The sequence below is a fragment of the Penicillium oxalicum genome, chromosome VIII (assembly GCF_001723175.1).
Source record: "Penicillium oxalicum strain HP7-1 chromosome VIII, whole genome shotgun sequence".
In the NCBI taxonomy this organism is placed as follows: domain Eukaryota; kingdom Fungi; phylum Ascomycota; class Eurotiomycetes; order Eurotiales; family Aspergillaceae; genus Penicillium; species Penicillium oxalicum.
Genome location: NC_064657.1, coordinates 1,524,336 through 1,543,105, shown reverse-complemented (window position 1 = coordinate 1,543,105; position 18,770 = coordinate 1,524,336). Strand labels below are relative to the sequence as shown.

Genomic DNA, 18,770 nt, shown 5'->3' with positions numbered 1-18,770 from the left:
TCTTCTGTTGCTTTGGCGTTGTGGCGGAAGGATCTGGATTTCTGAGGTTACATCTCTCTGCCCTGTACCTTTTTAGTGCCATGATCCTTCAGTGAGTGTTCTTTGTAATCATCTCGAGAAGGCCTAGTAGTAAGGGACTTTGTCAGGCACCGATCATGGACGCTTCATGGTCAATCTCCAGCCTGGCATAGCGAGACCTGCAGGTACACGGCCATTGACTCTCCTTTTCTTATGTTCTATGGTCATTTTCACTTTCATCGGGCTTATCCTAGCATTTGGGTCGTCCTTCATTCTTCACTCCTCCCTCAGAGCGATTCACACTCGAGGGCCGCAGGGGCGTCTCTTTCTCGGGCGCCCTGGCTGTGACCTCCACATACCACCTCGCATCACGTCTATAACCGACCACCAGAAGCCAGCACGACGGCGCGATGGACCACGTGGCATGTGCACTTTCGTGATCGTGGTCGTAGTCGGCAGGGAGAACCGTGAAGCAGCTTGCATCGCGAACGCTCAGAGAAAGAGAGTCCGTGCTCCAGTAGGTCCTGTCCATTCAGCCCAGTCCGTCCGGTCGGTTCAGACCAGAGGGTGTTGCAAGGACCGAATCTCTCGCCAACTTCACAATGTGACCACCACGCGAGGCCACGAGGCAGGCGGCGACTACCACCGTGACATCCCAGCGAGGAGATGGGGTCTCATCCGTGAGATTAAAGTGGTGGAGGTGGCGGATCTCTCAGGAAGCCACTGCGGGGAAGCACTGGACGCGAGACACTAAGAGAGGCAGCGGACTGACTGAGTTGTGACGGACCAGCAAAATTGAACAAGAATCTACGTCGCGCGAAAGCAACGAACCTATACGGTGATGGTAGAGAATATTGCATCAAGAGGGAGAGTGACTGCGACACCTGCGTCGTGATTCCTCTAATCTATTTTCAAGCGCTACCAGTCTCCCCAGGATGCAACATGCCATTGATCGTGCTGCTCATAGCCAACGCTCTTTGGTCCAGGCTCAAGCATTTCAGAGCTCTGACACCTCTGTCTGCCAATTTCCCTCATTATCTTCAAGCCCTTTTTTTTGGATTACTCATGCCGTTTTCAGGGACTTTTCTAGAGATCGTTCCAGCTCCAGACCTTCTCGGAATCTCTCGTGGATCGTCGCGGCGGCTTTCTCAGTGGGCATCACGCACGGCCGACGGGGCAGACCACCGTATCCGTGATAGGACTGAAGAGCACTCTTGACCGCGATGAATCCTCCTTCGACCGCCACCCAGTCTGCCCGGGCCACAATTGCCTGTACCCTCTGCGCTTCCTCTAATTGACCCCGCTCATACAGGTCCATCACGGCAGCACAGGATCGTGGAATCAGATTCGCCGTTCCGGCAATCACGCCATCTCCACCGGCAACGAGGGTCTGCAAAGTGAAGTCGGCCGATCCACCAAAGGTGAGAAAGTCGGGCTTTGCACCGGCTGCCACGCGCGCCAGTTTCCCTGTGTTACCGCAGGTGAGCTTGCACCCAACAATGTTTGGGTGGGCAGAGAGGGTGAGAATATCGTCGGAAGACAAATCCACCCCAGCGGAGGCGCCGGGGAAGTTATACAGGAGCACGGGAAGAGGAGACGCCTCGGCCACGGCGATGAAGTGCGCGTGCAGAGCATCTGTGTTGACTAGAGCCTGGTAGTAGCTAGGCGGAAGGACCAGTACGGCATCAGCACCCGCCACCGCGGCATCTCGACAGTGCTGAATGGTCTCCCGCGTCGACGCCGCACCGCAGCCCGCAATGATGGGGAGGCTCGGAAATCCGGCGGCAGCGACTCCCCGGCGAGTGGCGGATGTGATGGCCTTGCGTTCCTCCCGATCCAAGTGAACCGCTTCACCGTTGCTGCCCTGTGTGACCAGACCGGTGACCCCACTGCGAGCCAGGTACGCGGCGTGTCGCTCCGTCGCGGCCACATCGACTTCCTCGTCGGGTTGGAAGAAGGCCACGGTGGGCACGTAGACGCCTTTGGTAAGAGGGTTGCGCTTGTGCGTCCCGTTGGTGCTTGGTGCCGTCATTGTAAGAAATATGCGTAGAGTCTGCCCGAGAGGCAATGGAGGATTTGAGGATTGGCTGCCGCTGAATAGCGAATGGCAGAAGTAGACCTGATGGAACTCGGTGTTCGCTGTCTGAGCAGTACGTGACCGTCACTGTGAGGGAATGAATTTCCAGTTAGCAAAAGAACCATCACGCATTTCAGATGCTTCGGCTTCTCGACCCGACAGTGCATGAAGGGCAGTTCCTTACCCGAAACAATCGAATGCGCTTGCGAGACGAGATTTGAATTCGGTGTGATTGAGTGTCGAATAAGTCGGAGTCCAGCAGACGCTTTAAGTAGCACCGTCCATCTCGGGTCTTGTCTTTCTCGTTGGCTCTCTCTCCGCACCGGTTCGGTTCAACTGCGAGAACCCCCACGGTCCCCGTGGTCTTCCCCCCACCATCACCGACCAAACCCCTCACCTCTTGGAGATGATTGCCTCCCGCGTAGCCGATGGTATGGGGGCGCTTATGCATCCTATATGGTCTCTTCAAGCGATTAATTTTGGATCTTCAGGGTATGCATCATCGAGGCATCAAGTCTCCTTGGTCAATTGAATGCTCAGATTGGGCTGACAACTTCAAGTGACCTTGAATCACTCCTCTCTGTTGTATCGTGGAGACAGCAGTCCTGCGGAGGCATCTAAGAGCCAATGCGCACGTTTGTCACTGGTTCCCCCCACGCCTGCATTTGCGGGGTTCCATCAGCCTCTTTTCCTCATTGATCGAATCGCCATCCATTGGTATGATTGTAGCACAGGATACGTGTGGAATCTTGATTCAAACACTCTGAAAGTGACACCGCAGGGTGGAACTCTTTCCCCTTTAACTGTGATTCCTGGCCACACGGTCCTGCTAACGCACCGCCGTAGGAGAAATGGGCGGGTATGATTTTCGATGCCTGGCTGGTAGGGTTGCCATGTCGGCGGCCAGGGAAGAATACTAGATACCTACTCTCTTCCCCTTATGAAATCAATAAATGGATTTGAAAAGGTTGTGGTGTGCGGACATTGACTCTATGGACATACAGGGTCAACAATTACGAGGCATTCATGGACCGTTCCAACATCTGAATCCCAGGTATTGACACTGGACGCGAGCTATCAATTCGGGCAACGATGGCATAGTTCATCCTCATCAAATATGAAGGATTCATCTGAAGGAGTCTATGATGTGATCTGCAACCTCGACGTACATCTCATGTTGGGTATAATGAGGCTGTTCTACTGTCTTACCTTGGTACATTGGATTGCGTTGGAAATCGGGTCGAGTCCAGGAATGCAACGGACGCCGGATAGTAAACCGACACAGCCTTCCCTCGGCGCAAATGGACGTTTAATGCTTGGAAATCAGACGTTGATTGTGACTGGCGTCCCTGAGTCTGACTTAGTCGAGATCCAGATAGTCAACTACGAGGGGCACCTGTACCTCTTATGCTCATCTCAGGGATGCCCATTGATCCATGCCGGAACTCTTTTCGATGGCAGTCATGAGGTGGTCGTGACCTACCTGGAGCGGACTCGCCCTGCTCAATACATGAGATCAGAGAAATAACCTCGAATCACCATGTAGCGCTTGCTCTCCATCGACATCTCTGACATTGTAGTCGATTTGCCCTTTGCAACACTCCCGCTTGTTCCCATCATCGGCGAGCGTCCGGGGCCGTCATGTTCTCCCCGTCCAACGAACTGACGCGGCAAACAGCATCGTCCAGACTGCCAAGAACCTCTTCTCCTCGCATTCTCGTCACCAACGGCAAGACTCTCCAGGACCAGCGACGGCGGATAGGCTTCCGATCCAGTGAGGTCTCAACTTTCAAGTGAAGCCTCCGATCAAGGATCTCGGGACTGACTTGGATTGACCCTCTTTTCTCTCTCTCTCTCTCTCTCTCTCTCTCTCTCTCTCGTCCGACTCTCCTCCAGCGCCTCCAGTCCTACCACAGCATGTCACCTCACTGATTCCTCATCCCGTCGCACTCTCCTTCCACCCCTCGTTGTTTTTCCCTCCCCAGCAATGGGCGCCCTGTCGCGGTCCTCTCTCCGCGGCACCGTGCGACGAAAGACCGACAACGTGCATCTGAAGCATGACCGCCATGGACCACCCGTGAAGAGGCAACGGACCCTGCACGATCTCTGGCCCGTCAACCGTCGCCGAAGTTCTCCGGACTGCCTCGACGCGACCACTCCCACGCAGGATTCCGTCGCCAGTAAAGCTCGTCACATCCTCTCAGCCCCCAATGCCACGCGCCCGCCGACGACCACCCGTCGATCTCGCCGAGCCTCGTCCGCCTCGGTGGATAGCGTCGCGTCGGACGACCGATTGAGCATTTCGGCGACCCCGCGCGTGAATGGCGATGGCGTCACGACCCTTCGGCACTTTTCCGACCGTGAGACCCCCGCGGCGCATCGTTCGCGATCCACGACGGCCTTACTACGTGATGACCCCGAATCGCCCGATCCTTTGGACACGATCTCGCCCGCGGTCGCGACACACCTGAAACCTACGCGTGCGGGACTTCTTGCTCCATCGCTGGACGTCGAATCCCTTCTGCCGAACTCGCCAAGCGTCAAACGCTCGACCCGGCGCAATGATCGAAATGCCGAGCCAGAAGTGCAGAATGGGAGCGCGTTCACGGTCAAGTCAGCTGGTCAGGATGCAGCCATGTCACCTCGCACCGATACGCGACCGGCCAATGCGACGCGGTCGCAGCTACAGCAACAGCAACAGCAGAAAGAGGATGAGCAACCGGCCCCAAATCAAGATGCCTCGGCACCAGCAACGAGTGAGAGGCGATCACTGCGCTCTGCAGACACTGGTGCGCGATGTAAGAGCGAATTGGCGCAGTACTTTCATAATTATGAGCAAATCATCAGCCTGGACGAGCCCAAGCCCGGTGAGTCGAAGCAACCTCGTCCCGACCCCCTCGAGACCCCTTTGCAACGGCTGATAGAGATTTCTGGGCAGAGCTTCTTGCCTTTGACACCATCGTCACGTTGATCGATGACCTGTCGGAGCCGCTGCCAGCTGTGCAGCCCGATCCGGCTCCATTTGGTAACCCACTGCACAAGTTGTACAATTGCCAGGTCATCACGTTGCCCGAGCCGCCCTCCAGCTCCGATGACAGCGATCCCCTGACCGAAGACCTCTATTTCCGGGCCCATCGCCGGTTCGAGCGGCAGGAGAAACACCTGCGCAACATTGAGAGGGATCGCGCGCAACACGAAAAACAGCATCTGGACCGGCTGCTCGAGGAGCTCCGCAGTCAAGATTGGCTGCGGGTGATGGGGTTGACGGGAGTTCACGAGAACGAGAAGAAGCTCTACGAGCCCAAGCGCAAGATTCTTATTGATGAATTGGTCGTTCTGGTCAACAAATTTCAAAAGTGGAAAGATGAAGAGCGGAAGCGCAAACTGGCCAAAGACAAACAGTTGCCTGCGGGGGATGCCGACTCTGATCCGCATCACGTCAAAGATTCTACACGCAAGCACTTAAAAGCCGCCGAAGAAGCGGCTGAAGAGAGCTCGCCTCTCTCCGATGCTCTCAGCACGCCTGACCCGAGTGACGTTGATGCATTGGCTGCGCGTCAACTCCATCAAGAAGCGCGCTCGGCCTCTGTCGCCAAACAGCGTAAAGCGGTCCCCGAGACTCGTAAATCCAAACCCATACGCTCCGAGGGGGATCATTCCACTCCTGCCCCTAAAACCAAAGCAAACGCCAAAAGAACCAAACAACCTCCCCCGTCACAGTCCTCTCAGGATGCACACACAAAAGCTCAAGAAGCTGCTCCTCCTCCTTCATCTCGTCCTCCTCTTTCACCTCCTGCACCCGCTTACCTGTACATTCCCCCACCTCCAGATAAACCCTTTACTTCCTTTTTCGAAAATTCTCATCAGCGAGAGGTAGCCCTGGCTGCCATCAATGGCACACGACGCAGCCGTACCCATACCGTCCTCGCCTTTGGTCAGCCGCTCCCCGACATGCCCGAGCGAGAATTTGACCCTCCGGAAGAGATTCTCACCGATGAGGCTCTACATGCGTCGCAGCGTCAACGGCGGCTCTTGAAGAGACGTCACCGAGGATAATATCTACAGCTTCTCCCAAGGCTACCGTCCTTTTTTCTTGTCTTTTCTTTCTCATTGGGTCTATCGTGCTCGGACGCGGCGAAAATGGTTCCCAACTGCAAAAGGGGGTCATTCGTCTCCATCCTGCTTTTACTCGCTTTTTTGGTCTTTTTTTTTGGTCTTGTCTGATTGTTTCGATGATTTTCTCCCCCAGATCGAGTCGTGCCTGTGTGCATGTGCATCTGCGTTTTCGGTGTTCTGCATTGGGGTGTACGATAGCATCATGGCGTTTGGGCAGGGGTATTTTTTTTCTATGGGTTTAAGGATCTGGGCGAAAGGTCCATCTGGCAGCGACGGGAGTGGAATTCAATGCACCCTTCCTTCTCTTAGGCGAGGGAGTTATTTTTTTTTCAATTGGGAGGGTACCTCGTTCGTTGAGTCTAATAAGTGTATTGATTCTGAGTGGACGTGCATGCCAGTCGTTCATCGACCATCAGGGTCCGTCAAGTGGAACCCGGACGTGGTTAAGATTCATGGAAGCTTCTCCTCTAATATACTCGTCTATATTGGTCCACTTCCGGTACTCCTACCTATGAGCTCTGCTCTCTTGATGTGCACGCCCAGGGGAAAGAGCGCGAGATGGAAGCAGACGGGACACCAACGCTTAGTCCATAAAAGGCGAGGATCTACCTAAATTTTTCAGCAAAGGAAGTATCCGGTCTACACGTCCCCTTTTGACTGTTCTTCACGCCCAAGGTAAATGGCACGGAGAGGAGTGCCCTTACTGAAGGCGGTTTGCCCCACATTAAAATCTCCATGCCAAATTCATCTATTTAGATGTGTCCCATACCTCATGTTTCATAACCCTACCATACATACATACTGTAGCTATGATGAAACAGGATGATCATATTGTGTTGTTTAATTTAGTTCCAAAAAAAAAACAGAAAGGTTTCATTGCACAAACCAATCAAAGTTCCCACAACCATCAGCCCTGTTGAGAGTGATGGGTGGAAACATTGAAAATCGGTGACGTGCCCGAATTGGCCACTGCAGCCCGCTTCGGAGGAACGTCGCATAAATTTTGAACGGAGGTCGGCGTGGCGGGAGAACTGGAAGCTGGAGGAGGCAATGGGTAGATGAAAAGATATTTTTTGTGTTGTCTTTTTCTCGTCTTTTCTTTGTTTTTTTTAATGTAATTAAGGAGTGAATTGACGATTTGTCGATTGCGGCTAAAGGAAGTATGGCGGAGGAAAGGGTCTGTTGGTTCAAGAGTATAGAGCAGTCGTGTCGATCGATCGAGTACAGGACGTCACGTACGGAGATAGGTGATTGTAGAGGTCATAGTCTAGCACATCTAGATCAGACCTTGAACTAGCGTGACCTTCCTAGTATGGAACTACAAAACGTCAGCGCGGTACAATAAGTACATCAGGAGAGGACGAATAGATAAAATGGAGAGACGACACACGCTCACACCCCCAAACTCCTAATATCAGAGAGTCCACGGGCGCAGAACATCCCCAAATCTCAATGGCAGCACAAAAATGGAAACCAAAAAAAAAAAAATTCTCATGAACTGACTCTCCTAGGCCGGCATCGGCGACCCAAGTTTGATTTTTTTTCCCTCTGGGTTTCCCCGGTTTTCTTATTCAGGGACTCCCACGGCGGCTTTGTGGTGCCTCGTGGATGGATTCCATTACGTCTTCGGGCCGTGATTCGTGCAGACGGGCCGAAAGACTGGCGGGAAGAGCCTTCGGTGGCTGTGGATCTGCTCCGAATCGGCCTCGTGGCTGACGGCCGAGGAAAACGGAGAGCGAAGAGCGAAGAGCTGGGAAATCGGAGGGTAACGTAGTCGGGCTCTAGATTTCTTTCTCTTTTGTTTCTTCTCTTTGATGATTGTGTATTTTACTGGATTTCTCTAGTCATCTCTTCCTTTTCTATTTTTTTTTCTTTTTTTTCAAAACACGATCACTAAGCTTGCGCATCGAGTTTGGCGGATACATTTTGTCTTCTTCACGGGCCGATCTTGAATCTTTCTCTTGAACTATAACCGGTACATCGTGACAGCTTGTGCTGGATTGGATTCAAGCGTATCAATTGCGTGGCGCGTTCGAACATCTATACCCGTTCCAGTGGGTTGTGTGATCAATATATACGACCTTGATCGACCATATTGCACACGACACAATGAGTGCATCGGTCAACGATTCAGCCATGTCCACAGATTTGGAGAATGGCTCAACGAGGCGGCCGGATGGATCCTATCCCGTCGAATTCGAGCCCGAGAACAAGATCAACGGGGCTCCAGAATATCAGCAAGATGCTTTTGGCAATGAAGAAGGCGCCGAAGTCAAGTACAAGGTCTTGAAGTGGTGGTATGTCCTGGCATGCTCGATAGGAGATTCTTCGCTGTTTTGACATCGTTGCTAATCTATTCACCGTCTTTAGGCAATGCGGCTTGCGTATGTGATGTCTTTACCACGAAGGAATCTCCACTTTGATGGAAATTATCAAACAAGCTAACGAGCTGTCCAGTCATGGTTGCAGAAACCGTCTCCCTCGGCGTCCTGTCTCTCCCTGCTGCAGTTGCAACGTTAGGTCTGGTGCCGTATGTGAATCCCTGGAACTTCCTCCCCCATCCCTCCCTGAAAGCGTACTTCTTTCCCTGCCTTGTGTTTCGAACTAACTCGTAGACCAGATCCATCATTCTCATCATCGTTCTTGGCCTCCTCGCCACATGGACCGGATACATGATCGGACAGATGAAGCTCAAATATCCATATATTATGAACATGGCAGACGCCGGAGAGGTGCTCGCCGGCTCATTCGGGCGTGAATTCATGGGCATCTGCCAGATCCTATTTCTCATCTTCATCATGTCCAGCCATCTGTTAACATTTACCGTTGCCATGAACACCATCACCAGCCACGGGACCTGTTCTCTTGTCTTTGGCATTGTCGGCACGATCGTCTCCTTCCTCTGTTGTCTACCACGGACCCTGGAGAAGATGTCTTGGCTGTCTCTTGTTTGTAAGTCGAATAGACACCGATCATCCTCTCTCTCTCTCTCTCTCTCTCTCTCTCTCTCTCACCGGCACTACAAACCCCCATCCTTTTTGACCCTTTTGACCCTCGCCCTCCCCAAAGTCTTATCTTTTCTAACTCCCATCTCCCCCAGCCTTCATCAGCATCATCGCCGCAGTCTTCATCTGCATGGTTGCCGTCGGCATCGAAAACCCCGGCAGTGGAGTCGTCGCCGTCGCTCAGACAGACTTGTACCATGGCTTCGCAGCCGTGTGTAACATTGTCTTTGCCTTCTCCGGCCACGCGGCTTATTTCGGACTGATGGCGGAGTTGAGGAATCCACGCGACTTTACCAAATCTCTCTGTCTGCTTCAGGGTATTGATATCAGTCTGTACATGATCGCTTCGTTAGTGATTTATCGTTATGCCGGAGACGGCGTCACATCTCCGGCATTGGGCTCGGCGTCTCCATTGGTGGCGAAGATTTGTTATGGGATTGCTCTTCCTACGGTATGTTTTCTACATCTTCCCTTTTCTTTTTTTTCTTTTCGCTCTCTCTCCTTGTTTGTCTTTCAAGGGTCACATCGTTTTGCTAACGCCATTTCGAACCACTCGGATATAGATCATCCTCGCCGGTGTGATCAATGGCCACGTCGCTGTCAAATACGTCTACGTGCGACTGCTGGCTGGAACGGACCGTATGCATAAGCGAGACTGGATCGCCGTCAGCTCGTGGGTGGGCATCGCCGCCGCCCTCTGGATTATCGCGTGGATCATCTCCGCTGCAATTCCAGTCTTTAGCAACTTGCTCAGTCTGATTGTACGTTTTTTTTTCTGGACACAAGACATGAAATCACTTTCCCATCTCAGTTTTCACGTGGTATTCTAACCTGAGTCTCCTTTTTTTTTTTTTTCTTAGACTGCCCTCTTCGCATCATGGTTCAGTTACTGCCTGGGTGGCGTGTTCTGGTTGTACATCCACAAGGGTCAATGGATGTCATCCACGCGAATGATGGTATTTTCCATTATTAATGTGGTGCTGATTGGGATTGGATTGGTCATTGTAAGTGGGGAATTTTTTTCCAAGGGGAATTTCGTGAAGCGTGAGGAACCGTGTGGCTGACCATTTTGATAGTGCGGTATGGGTCTTTGGGTCTCGGGGAAGGCTATCCATGAGAATCCAAGTAGTGCGAGCTTCTCGTGCGCTAACAATGCCTGATCGTACTTGGGTCAAGGTGAATTACTGTTGTGCATTTTTCAGCATGGGTGGGAAAAAGCATCGAGACCGGAGTCATTGGTTGGGTTTTGATTAATAGTCTTATTCGAATAATCAATCTTTTTTAACTTTGCGCCACTTCTCACTTGTATCGCGCCTTAGAGCATGTTGCGTCGTCCCTTTCCAGGATTAAATCTGGCTCTTGCACGATACACGATCTTCTTCAAAATAGCTCCGCTCGGCCCATAACATCTTCATTCTGATGGCATCAGTAGGATGGAGATATAATTTGGGACGCCAGGTCATTGCTGGGCGAGGTATCGGTTTCAGAAGAGCCCTGCAAAAGCAATGTCCTAGGCGCGTGCAACTCCCAATACTGTAGAGCAGGAGGAAGTGTGGTTTCGGCACAGAGATGCTCGGGTCTGTCGAGCTCAGAGCGGATTCCAGGTGAGAGTGGCCACATACACATGCCACAGACTGGGGTTCGTGCTTACTCCGTGAGTGAATCCGGAAAAAAGGTTGGCCTGACGCGATGTTAGCGATTTGTTTCAACTTGAATTCAAACGCTTCATCAAATCAAAACAGGTAACTTGTTCATTTTCCACTTTTTTCAGAGAGAAGATTAAGGTCGTCAAAGCCTTACACATCAGCTACAATGGTATGGTCTTCCGACTAAGGATGACTTGGGTTTCTTTCATCATTTCAGGAGAACGCGGAGAGACAGTAAGAAGCATAAGAAAGTTGAAACTTACCCAGGTATTGAGACGATGAGACGTCTTCTCTCAAGGGACTGTCGAGAAATGTCTCATCTAGGTCATCGCAGTGAGGATTCCCGTACGCCGATGACCTTCATCACGGCATAGCGCAGCAGGTTGAAATTGAGAGGTTTTTTTCAGTTCTTCACCATCAACTCAATCATCGTACGAAATGATTCTCCGACCCGAGAAGGATGGTGGTGGTGGTTTGGTTGAGCGCGAAGCCTGGGTCAGAGTCTGTTGCTCGGCCTCATCCTCATAGTCAAGCGGCTTGGCAGATTGATCCGGAATATCGGGATTGACGCGCTTCTGAAGCCTTGCACTGCCCAAAGCTGATCTCTGTGGGACACTACTTCTCTCGACATGCGAAGTTGACGATTCTTCAAGTTGCTCTTCCATGACCGAACTTGTCACCTCATCGATCGATCGCTTGCGCGATCGGGCTTCATACTCGGCCTCGTCTTGCTCCAACTGCCTCTTGCGCAGTAAAGCATGTATCTCGCTGTGTCTGAAGATGCGGATTTGCTCGTCGGTCAAGGTTCGCTTAACCCCATCAGGATAGTAGCCGAGATCATCTTCATCGATGGAGGGAGGGTCCGCGGCGGCGGGTTCTGCTGATGGAGCAGGAGGCTGGAGAGGTTGATGGGGACCGTGAAAATGCGTTGCTTGGAAGTTTTGGAGATCTTCCTAGGGCAAGCAATTTAGCTGAGAATAGCAAGATCGGAGATGATGGTGCAGAGCTTCTTACGAGAGTGACAGTGGTAATCCTCATCGCTGGTGACAATGTTTTGCTTTGAGATGCTAATGTGGTTGAAGACGCGTGGATGGCAGATCTCCGCCGTCCCGCGCCCTCGCGACATCGTTACGTAAGAATATTTCCCGCGGCGCTGCAGACCGTGCTGTTGGCAATTTCTTATTTGAAGCTCTCAAGGTAGACGTCCGTCAAGTCTGAACGGTTTGTGGGTGTTGCTGCATCACTCTGAAAGTGCAGCAGTCTTATTCTGTGTCTATGAGAAGGGAAAAGCATGGACCGATACTACATGTAGAGCTCAAAGAGACTCTGGGACGTGAAGTATGGCTGCAAATGATGGCGAGTAAGGTCCTACAACAGGTATCGAATATTGGGTCTGAAGGTACATGCTCCCAAACATCCCAAGGGTGCCATCTATATCCCACCGCGATGTTTTACCCGAGGAAACAAGAAGCATAGCATAGAGCTATTGCAGCAGCAGTAGATGAACTGAAAGAGAGATGTTCATCTCAACGGAGACCCTGGAACCTCGGTCGCAAGCTCGACATTCTCAACATAATTCCCTATCTTGATCTTCACACAATCAAATTTGACCTTGACGTCCTTGACAGCTCCCAGATCCAAGTTCGCGAGACGTTCTTTCTCAATCCCACTTGGTTCTGTCAAGCTCCAGGCAATTGAGATGTGGAAGCAATTCGAGTAATCCTCAATCGGCCCGGAATCACTAGATCTCTGCTTCCGGTTGTGCCGTGCCTCTGCACGTTTGCGAAGAGGGCCCCGGGACGGCGCATAGAGTGGCGGCTGATCAAAAGCCACCAGCGTCCGATTCGATAGGTGCAAGATGCGGTTCAGCTCGTCCCCTGAAGGTTTCGCAACGTGGAGGACCAGGAACCAGCGCGTGTGTTCATGATTGGACACCCACTTGAGAGTATCTGGGATGACCGTGAATCTGGATTGACCAATGTTAGCAAGTGTCGGTGCCACAGTGGCTCTCCTTCCACTCTAGGCTGTGTTGACGCAGGTTTTAGACGCTGAATGACGAATGTTTTCTTTTTTCAACTCACTGTGGTACATGCGAAGCTCGTATGGAGTTGGTCAGTGCCTCGGTGAAAGATGCACGCTGCTCGGTCCGCAGCACCACGGGGGGCGACAAGCTAATGTGCAATGGGAGCTGGGCGCCGAGTTCACTGTGTAGAAGACTGTGCAGGTGGCACGCGTGGGCCTCTTGTTCGTGAGGTGAGTCTTCCGGCTTCTGGACACGACCTATGAGGTCCTCAAGCCAGCCGAGCTCGTTCCTGCAAGGGTACCCTGACCAGCGATCGTCAGATACAAGGCACCCTCGGAAGAATCAAACCAGATAGGGCACAATGGGGCTGAGCAAGGCGGCGTACATTCCAAGTAGACATGAGTTGGCCAGTTGCCCTCGACGTGGGGGATCACACGTTTACGACCCCCATGGAGACTCGGATCATCCTTCACGCTGACACGAGTGCTCGACGCATACAGATCGTGAAAGGCCGCGGGCAAGGGCGGAAGTTTGGATGTCGCCCCAGCTAACGAGGATCCACGACGAGATCTCTTGGCTGGCGGTGCTGCAGGCTGATCCGCGTCTGACTCGTAGTCCGAATATTGCACAAGCGACATGAATCAAGGATCTCGTCGATCGGGGTGAACGAGTGATGGACGCGGGTTGGCCCTCTGGGTTTGTTTTGGGTTGCGGAGAAGAGCTTGGCAGATACTCGGGCGGGGGCCCCTGACGATCGCCGTGGCTGCCACCAGTTACAACGATCCATCGTGAATCAATCATGCGTCCATCGCGCTATGGGCAATTTCAGATGCATGTGCATCTGAGGAGGAAGGGGAGACAAGTTTCTGCGCAGGGCAGGCATCACCACCAGCCCTGCAAGTCATCACCTGCTGCTGCTGAGGAGTCAGTCGGATCAATCGTGTCACGTTGATCAGGACGAGTCACTTTGGGTCTCTCTTCTGTGGTTTCAAGAGCCACACACAAGTCAGCAAATCCAGGCTCGACTCGACCTAGCGGCCGCACAATTGCAGGTCAGCGTAATCACAATGCTGTACCAGCACTACCTCAGCTTCTACCACTTGAATCATACTCCAATGTAGTCGTAATAGAATCCCCTTTCTGGCACCTGTCCGCGGAATGTAACTACGTGAACACTCTCCCCACACGTCTTCCGCGGTGATCCAATGTAACCCGACAACTCATCGAGGCCCGAGTCGGTCTAGATCCTCAAGATGCCTTCTGATTGAAGGGAAATTCAAGGATGAGTGAGCAAGCTTGACCCCAAGAATGTCAGAACAAACGTAATCTAGTCCCTTGCGGGCACTCTCCACTCGGCCTTGGTCAGCCGTGCTCTCAGGATAGGAACAGGATGGTAGAGCTGGATTGACTTTGTGTAATGCACGCCAAACTAAGAGTTCCTATTTCGCAGGCAACCGGAAGCATGTCTCATCAGGATTCGGGTTGTATTGGTGAATTTGATGTCAGAGACGGTGCTCATATCTCTGGGTGTGCACTCATGGAGTCGTCTCCAACACCTTGGCGCCTCTCATCAAGCGGACTGGAGATGAAGGTCGCTCACCCTTGCAGATCAATTGGGTCGAGCCCTCCCGCCCTCCATATTCTTCTGACCGAGCCAGAGACCGTCATTGATGAAGCGAGTCTTTTCCTCTATCAGTGGGCGGTGAATTTTATGTTACGTTTTCAATTGCGAATCTTCCTCGCATGAATGTCTCAGGCAATCGGGCCCGTACGAGGCCCGAGGGTAGAACCCTAGGAGCACGGTGTTGAGATGATCATGTCGGTAGCACCATCTACTGCTGGATTAGGTAGTACTCTAGTAAGACGGCCTTGGTTCTTGCGTTCCTTGGAGAGGGACCGTATCATACCTACCTAGCGCTCTGTCTCTGTCATTTCATACACTCGGGAACTGGTTCAATGTAGACCCCTTTAGCACCGTCTTCATGAAGAGCTCACATTTGTCTACGGCAGTATGTTCCATCCATTGCATAGAGTGTGCATATTACCGATCGGTGCTGGGCGCGACCCGGAATGTTCCTGATCCAATGTGAATTTCCCACCTCGAACTTGCAGGTGTTTATGTTGCCAACTAGGCCCGGTGGAGGTAGTTTACCGGTCCAGCCCGGGTGGACCTGAGCAGCTGAAGGTATATTCGAGCGCTGTTCCAGATCTCCGAGCCCTGATCTCAGTACCTCCCTTAGGGTTCCTGCCGAATGCTCGCATTAAAGTTTTCACTGATTTTCATGGTCGGTATAGAAGCATGATCCCCTTGCGACGGACCTCAAATCTACGAGCTCCATGTACTAGGTAATGCATCCTTGCCGTGATCTGCTTGGAGGGGAAGCGTGGAAGAGGTGTTCGTTTTAGAGACTAGCTACCTCCTTGGTTATTAAGACAGGGCCATCGTGATTTTCCGTGTGGCCGACGTGAATATACACTTTTTGATTGACCATAAGGCTGAATACAAATGGTAGACACGGCTGTGAGAGTATCCGTCCAGAGAACGGACCCTAATTGAGGGAACCTCCACCTAATGTTCGATGTCAGCCCAGTTGCAGTAGGTCCCCACGGATATACGATGCAATCCTCTCTCCACGTACTACCGGAGACCTAGATGCCTCCCACATCAAATACGAAGGACAAGCCCGGCCCAAGCGTCCAGTCCTCGCTGATAAAGGGCTCGAGCGTCATTGATTTAGACTCGAGTGTCGTGGGGAGTGTGTCACCGGGATCCATTTGCACGCGACCAGACCACTGTGGATTCTTCCTCCCGGGCCTCAGATCTGCGTCGCGAAGCACAGCAGCTGCTGACGTGAGGGCGCCGTTCATGATTCCCCCGGCCGAAGCACAGGCTCACCGAGGGGTGGCTTGGACCACACATCAGGAACGACGGAGTGTCCACCAACTACGTCGGTCGCGGAGCTCGAATCTCAGGAGCCCAGTACCTCATTGCAGCTTCCAGACCTCATCCCCCCCCCTTCTCATCCATCCGTGGATGTTCCATCTCCTAGTGGGGACTGCTGGGCTGCCGAGTTTGCCCCCGAATGATATCACTGATGGAGATCGTCATCCGTCATCCACTTGGGCCCTCTCAAGATGAGACTGCACCCTTCACCCAGGCTCCGGGGGGGCCGAGTGGGGGCGGGTTGAAGCAACTTGACCACGATGGGCCAAGCGATAAGAACGACGAGGACAGTCCCGTGATCGTGTCAGGTGGGGGGTGGGCTGCACGTCTTATCGATAAGACAGCGGCCCCACCGTCGAAGGTTGAATGACGACTGCAGGGACTCCCTCCGATGCGTTCGCTCATTTGTGAGGAGCATTCGGAAGTGACATGGCCACCGTACCAGACTGATCGTTCGAGTGGGTGAACACACGCAAGTCACTCACGTCACCCTCCCGCTTCTTCCGCCCTGTCATGGGCGGCGGTCCAGCTGGTCTCGTTCCGAGGGCAGAGGATCGGAACACGATGGGGCTCGAGCCTCACGTAGTAGATGTACATGCGCTGTCCGCCGAAGCTTTAAGCTTTAATCAATGGAGAAGTCCCTTGAATTCCTTTTTTTTTTTGATCTCTTCTTCATTTTTTGGAGCCTTTTGCTCTCTTCCATTTCCCACGGGATATCCAGTTCAGGTCTTTTCTTCTCCCTTTTCAACGTCTCCTTATACTGAGGATCGGACATCAGCCTCTGCAACAGCAAAAGTGTGAGTGTGGATGTATAGGCCTGTCTCAGCTGTCACCGTCAGCCCCGCCTCTTTCGCCGCTGACATTCCCATCCAAAGTATATCTACATCCTAGCGCACGAGTGTGATACTCTTGAAGACACGTCCTATACGACCGGACTGTTCACTTGTGCGGCTCTCACACTCATCAAACCTATCATCGGCCTACCATCTGCCGACTGAAGACTTCTTCATCGCAGTCGAGACTATGCCAGGCATCGAGTATAGTCCGATGGTCTCGCGCCATCATCCGCATCATCCCTTGAACCGCCAGAGCGGCCGGGAACGGCGGTCAACTTATTCGTCGGTTGGCACCAACAACCCGTACGCCAGTCACATGGCAGAAGCGCCCCCGGCGTACTCTTCCCACTATCCACAGCGACCCTCGTCATCGGAGTCCTACGCCAAGGGGTCCGGTTTTGGAACCGAGGCCTCATGGTGGTCCCAGTCGTCTGAGCACCAGTCGGTATACCCGACGAGCCGTTCCCGAGAGAAGACGTATCGAGGACACTCCTCACACCGTGAAGACTCCCATCACGAGCCCTCAATAAGCGGTCGCCGGCGTCGCCCGCACGTCCGGCCGCCCTATACCTCTCAATATGTGCAGCCGGATCTGATCGATCGACTGGATGATGCCTCCTTCTACGCCTATCACCACGAAGGTCCTTTTGATGCCGCATCCCCGGATCGGAACCGCGTCAGCAAGAATAGCCCCATCGAGGCTGTGAAGGATTCCATCGAGGAAGCGCTGCGGGCAACGCCTCGCGACAAGATCATCGACACCATCCAGAGTCACCGCCCCTTGGATGGGGTGGCATTCTATCCCCCCGGTACGACCGATCGAGAAGGACAGACGTACCAGTACGAGGAAGGGTCCAACATGATGGACGAGTATGGGCTGTTCATGCGCACTCCCGGCAAGGTGTGTACACTCTATACATTTTGCCCTCTCCGCTCCTCTCAGTCACTTGCTCACCTCAACTCTGGCAGAAATTCACCGACGAAGATTTCAAAGATGATCCATTTTACAATCAGCCACATCCCAACTACCTCTCCAATTTGAAGAGGAAGATCAGTCTGCGCCGTTGGAGACCCCGTCGAGATACCGCATAAAGGTCGCTCTATTTGATCTCCATTTTGTTGCTTCCGTTTCGCTCTCCGATGGCCCGTTGAATTTTCTCTGCGCGGAAAAGGGTGCCTCGCGCAACCCAGAACTGGTATACATTTCGAGGTATTTTCTTTTGTTTTGTTTTTCTCTTTTTCTCACGACTGATTTGCTCATGACATTTCGAATGATGAATTATGTTTCTGGGAGGATACTGCCGTGGGATGTGATTGCCACGTTATGACGATTTCATTGTTCGGGTTTGCTCGGCGATTACCATTATGCCTGTTGGCTACGCTTTGGTTTCAGGCGTTTGGAAAGACAAGACGGGACTCGGCGTTTGCGACGGAGGGTGAGATATAGGGCTATCATTCCCGGATCAATCTAAAAATTCAGTTTGCTTTCAATTCTGACCAGACATGTGTATACCGGGGCCAGGTACAATGATCCCAATCATTCAAAAGGTAATTTCCCTCACCTTGACGTTTGCTAGGCGGTGATTTCCAATCCTTAACGGGAGATTCCTTCGGGAGATTTCCTACGTAGACTGGACCTAGACTATATCAGTGCGCATTCTCTCTCCCCTTTGCATCGTGATAACCTCCAACCTTCGTTCTCTCTCCCTACTTCCTCGCCAAGGTGTATTTCTCCGACCCCTCGACAATTCCGGGACCGTTGTCCCCCATATCATGCTCGTGTGTGTGGCGTATTGGACCGTCTCTCCATTAACAATGGTCCACGTTTAGGATAGACCCCCGCCTCTCTACGAGTGTACACCTTGAATTCGACCCGTACGCAACACGGCCAGATCAGATTCGCTGTCCCTGACGCGAAAATGACCCCTTGGTCCAGACGCCGGTGAAATAAAAAGAGAAGCTTCGTACTGCGACACAAAAAATTGTTATTCTGTACATGTATGTCTCTCATCAAAATACCTTGCTCTCGCATTCATTTTCCCCTCTCCCTCCCCCCCCCTCTTTCTCTCTCTGCGAAAGTTCCCATGTCCACCCAACGGACAAGA

At 52.5% G+C, this 18,770-nt stretch overlaps 7 protein-coding genes across 7 annotated transcripts; 3 read left to right on the top strand and 4 right to left on the bottom strand.

Moving 5' to 3' along the window:
- Positions 1 to 1,081: 1,081 nt before the first annotated feature.
- Positions 1,082 to 2,050, bottom strand: POX_h09833 (putative 4-hydroxy-2-oxoglutarate aldolase; the record flags this gene model as incomplete). Its single annotated transcript, XM_050118579.1, has 1 exon — positions 1,082 to 2,050. One exon carries the CDS (start codon positions 2,048 to 2,050, stop codon positions 1,082 to 1,084), a length of 969 nt encoding a protein of 322 aa, XP_049965366.1.
- Positions 2,051 to 4,082: 2,032 nt separating this feature from the next.
- On the top strand, positions 4,083 to 6,151 carry POX_h09832 (uncharacterized protein; the record flags this gene model as incomplete). The annotated part of the gene is made up of 2 exons (XM_050118578.1): positions 4,083 to 4,962; positions 5,034 to 6,151. 2 exons carry the CDS (start codon positions 4,083 to 4,085, stop codon positions 6,149 to 6,151), a joined length of 1,998 nt encoding a protein of 665 aa, XP_049965365.1.
- A 2,169-nt stretch (positions 6,152 to 8,320) lies between these two features.
- Positions 8,321 to 10,376, top strand: POX_h09831 (uncharacterized protein; the record flags this gene model as incomplete). The annotated part of the gene is made up of 8 exons (XM_050118577.1): positions 8,321 to 8,508; positions 8,582 to 8,595; positions 8,669 to 8,741; positions 8,832 to 9,163; positions 9,312 to 9,667; positions 9,780 to 9,977; positions 10,077 to 10,220; positions 10,293 to 10,376. The coding sequence occupies 8 exons, from the start codon at positions 8,321 to 8,323 to the stop codon at positions 10,374 to 10,376; spliced, it is 1,389 nt and encodes a 462-aa protein (XP_049965364.1).
- A 908-nt stretch (positions 10,377 to 11,284) lies between these two features.
- On the bottom strand, positions 11,285 to 11,900 carry POX_h09830 (uncharacterized protein; the record flags this gene model as incomplete). Its single annotated transcript, XM_050118576.1, has 2 exons — positions 11,285 to 11,815; positions 11,877 to 11,900. The coding sequence occupies 2 exons, from the start codon at positions 11,898 to 11,900 to the stop codon at positions 11,285 to 11,287; spliced, it is 555 nt and encodes a 184-aa protein (XP_049965363.1).
- A 483-nt stretch (positions 11,901 to 12,383) lies between these two features.
- POX_h09829 (uncharacterized protein) lies at positions 12,384 to 13,523 on the bottom strand (the record flags this gene model as incomplete). Its single annotated transcript, XM_050118575.1, has 3 exons — positions 12,384 to 12,828; positions 12,944 to 13,187; positions 13,271 to 13,523. 3 exons carry the CDS (start codon positions 13,521 to 13,523, stop codon positions 12,384 to 12,386), a joined length of 942 nt encoding a protein of 313 aa, XP_049965362.1.
- Positions 13,524 to 15,534: 2,011 nt separating this feature from the next.
- On the bottom strand, positions 15,535 to 15,753 carry POX_h09828 (uncharacterized protein; the record flags this gene model as incomplete). Its single annotated transcript, XM_050118574.1, has 1 exon — positions 15,535 to 15,753. One exon carries the CDS (start codon positions 15,751 to 15,753, stop codon positions 15,535 to 15,537), a length of 219 nt encoding a protein of 72 aa, XP_049965361.1.
- Positions 15,754 to 16,852: 1,099 nt separating this feature from the next.
- POX_h09827 (uncharacterized protein) lies at positions 16,853 to 17,757 on the top strand (the record flags this gene model as incomplete). Its single annotated transcript, XM_050118573.1, has 2 exons — positions 16,853 to 17,566; positions 17,635 to 17,757. The coding sequence occupies 2 exons, from the start codon at positions 16,853 to 16,855 to the stop codon at positions 17,755 to 17,757; spliced, it is 837 nt and encodes a 278-aa protein (XP_049965360.1).
- Positions 17,758 to 18,770: the final 1,013 nt, after the last annotated feature.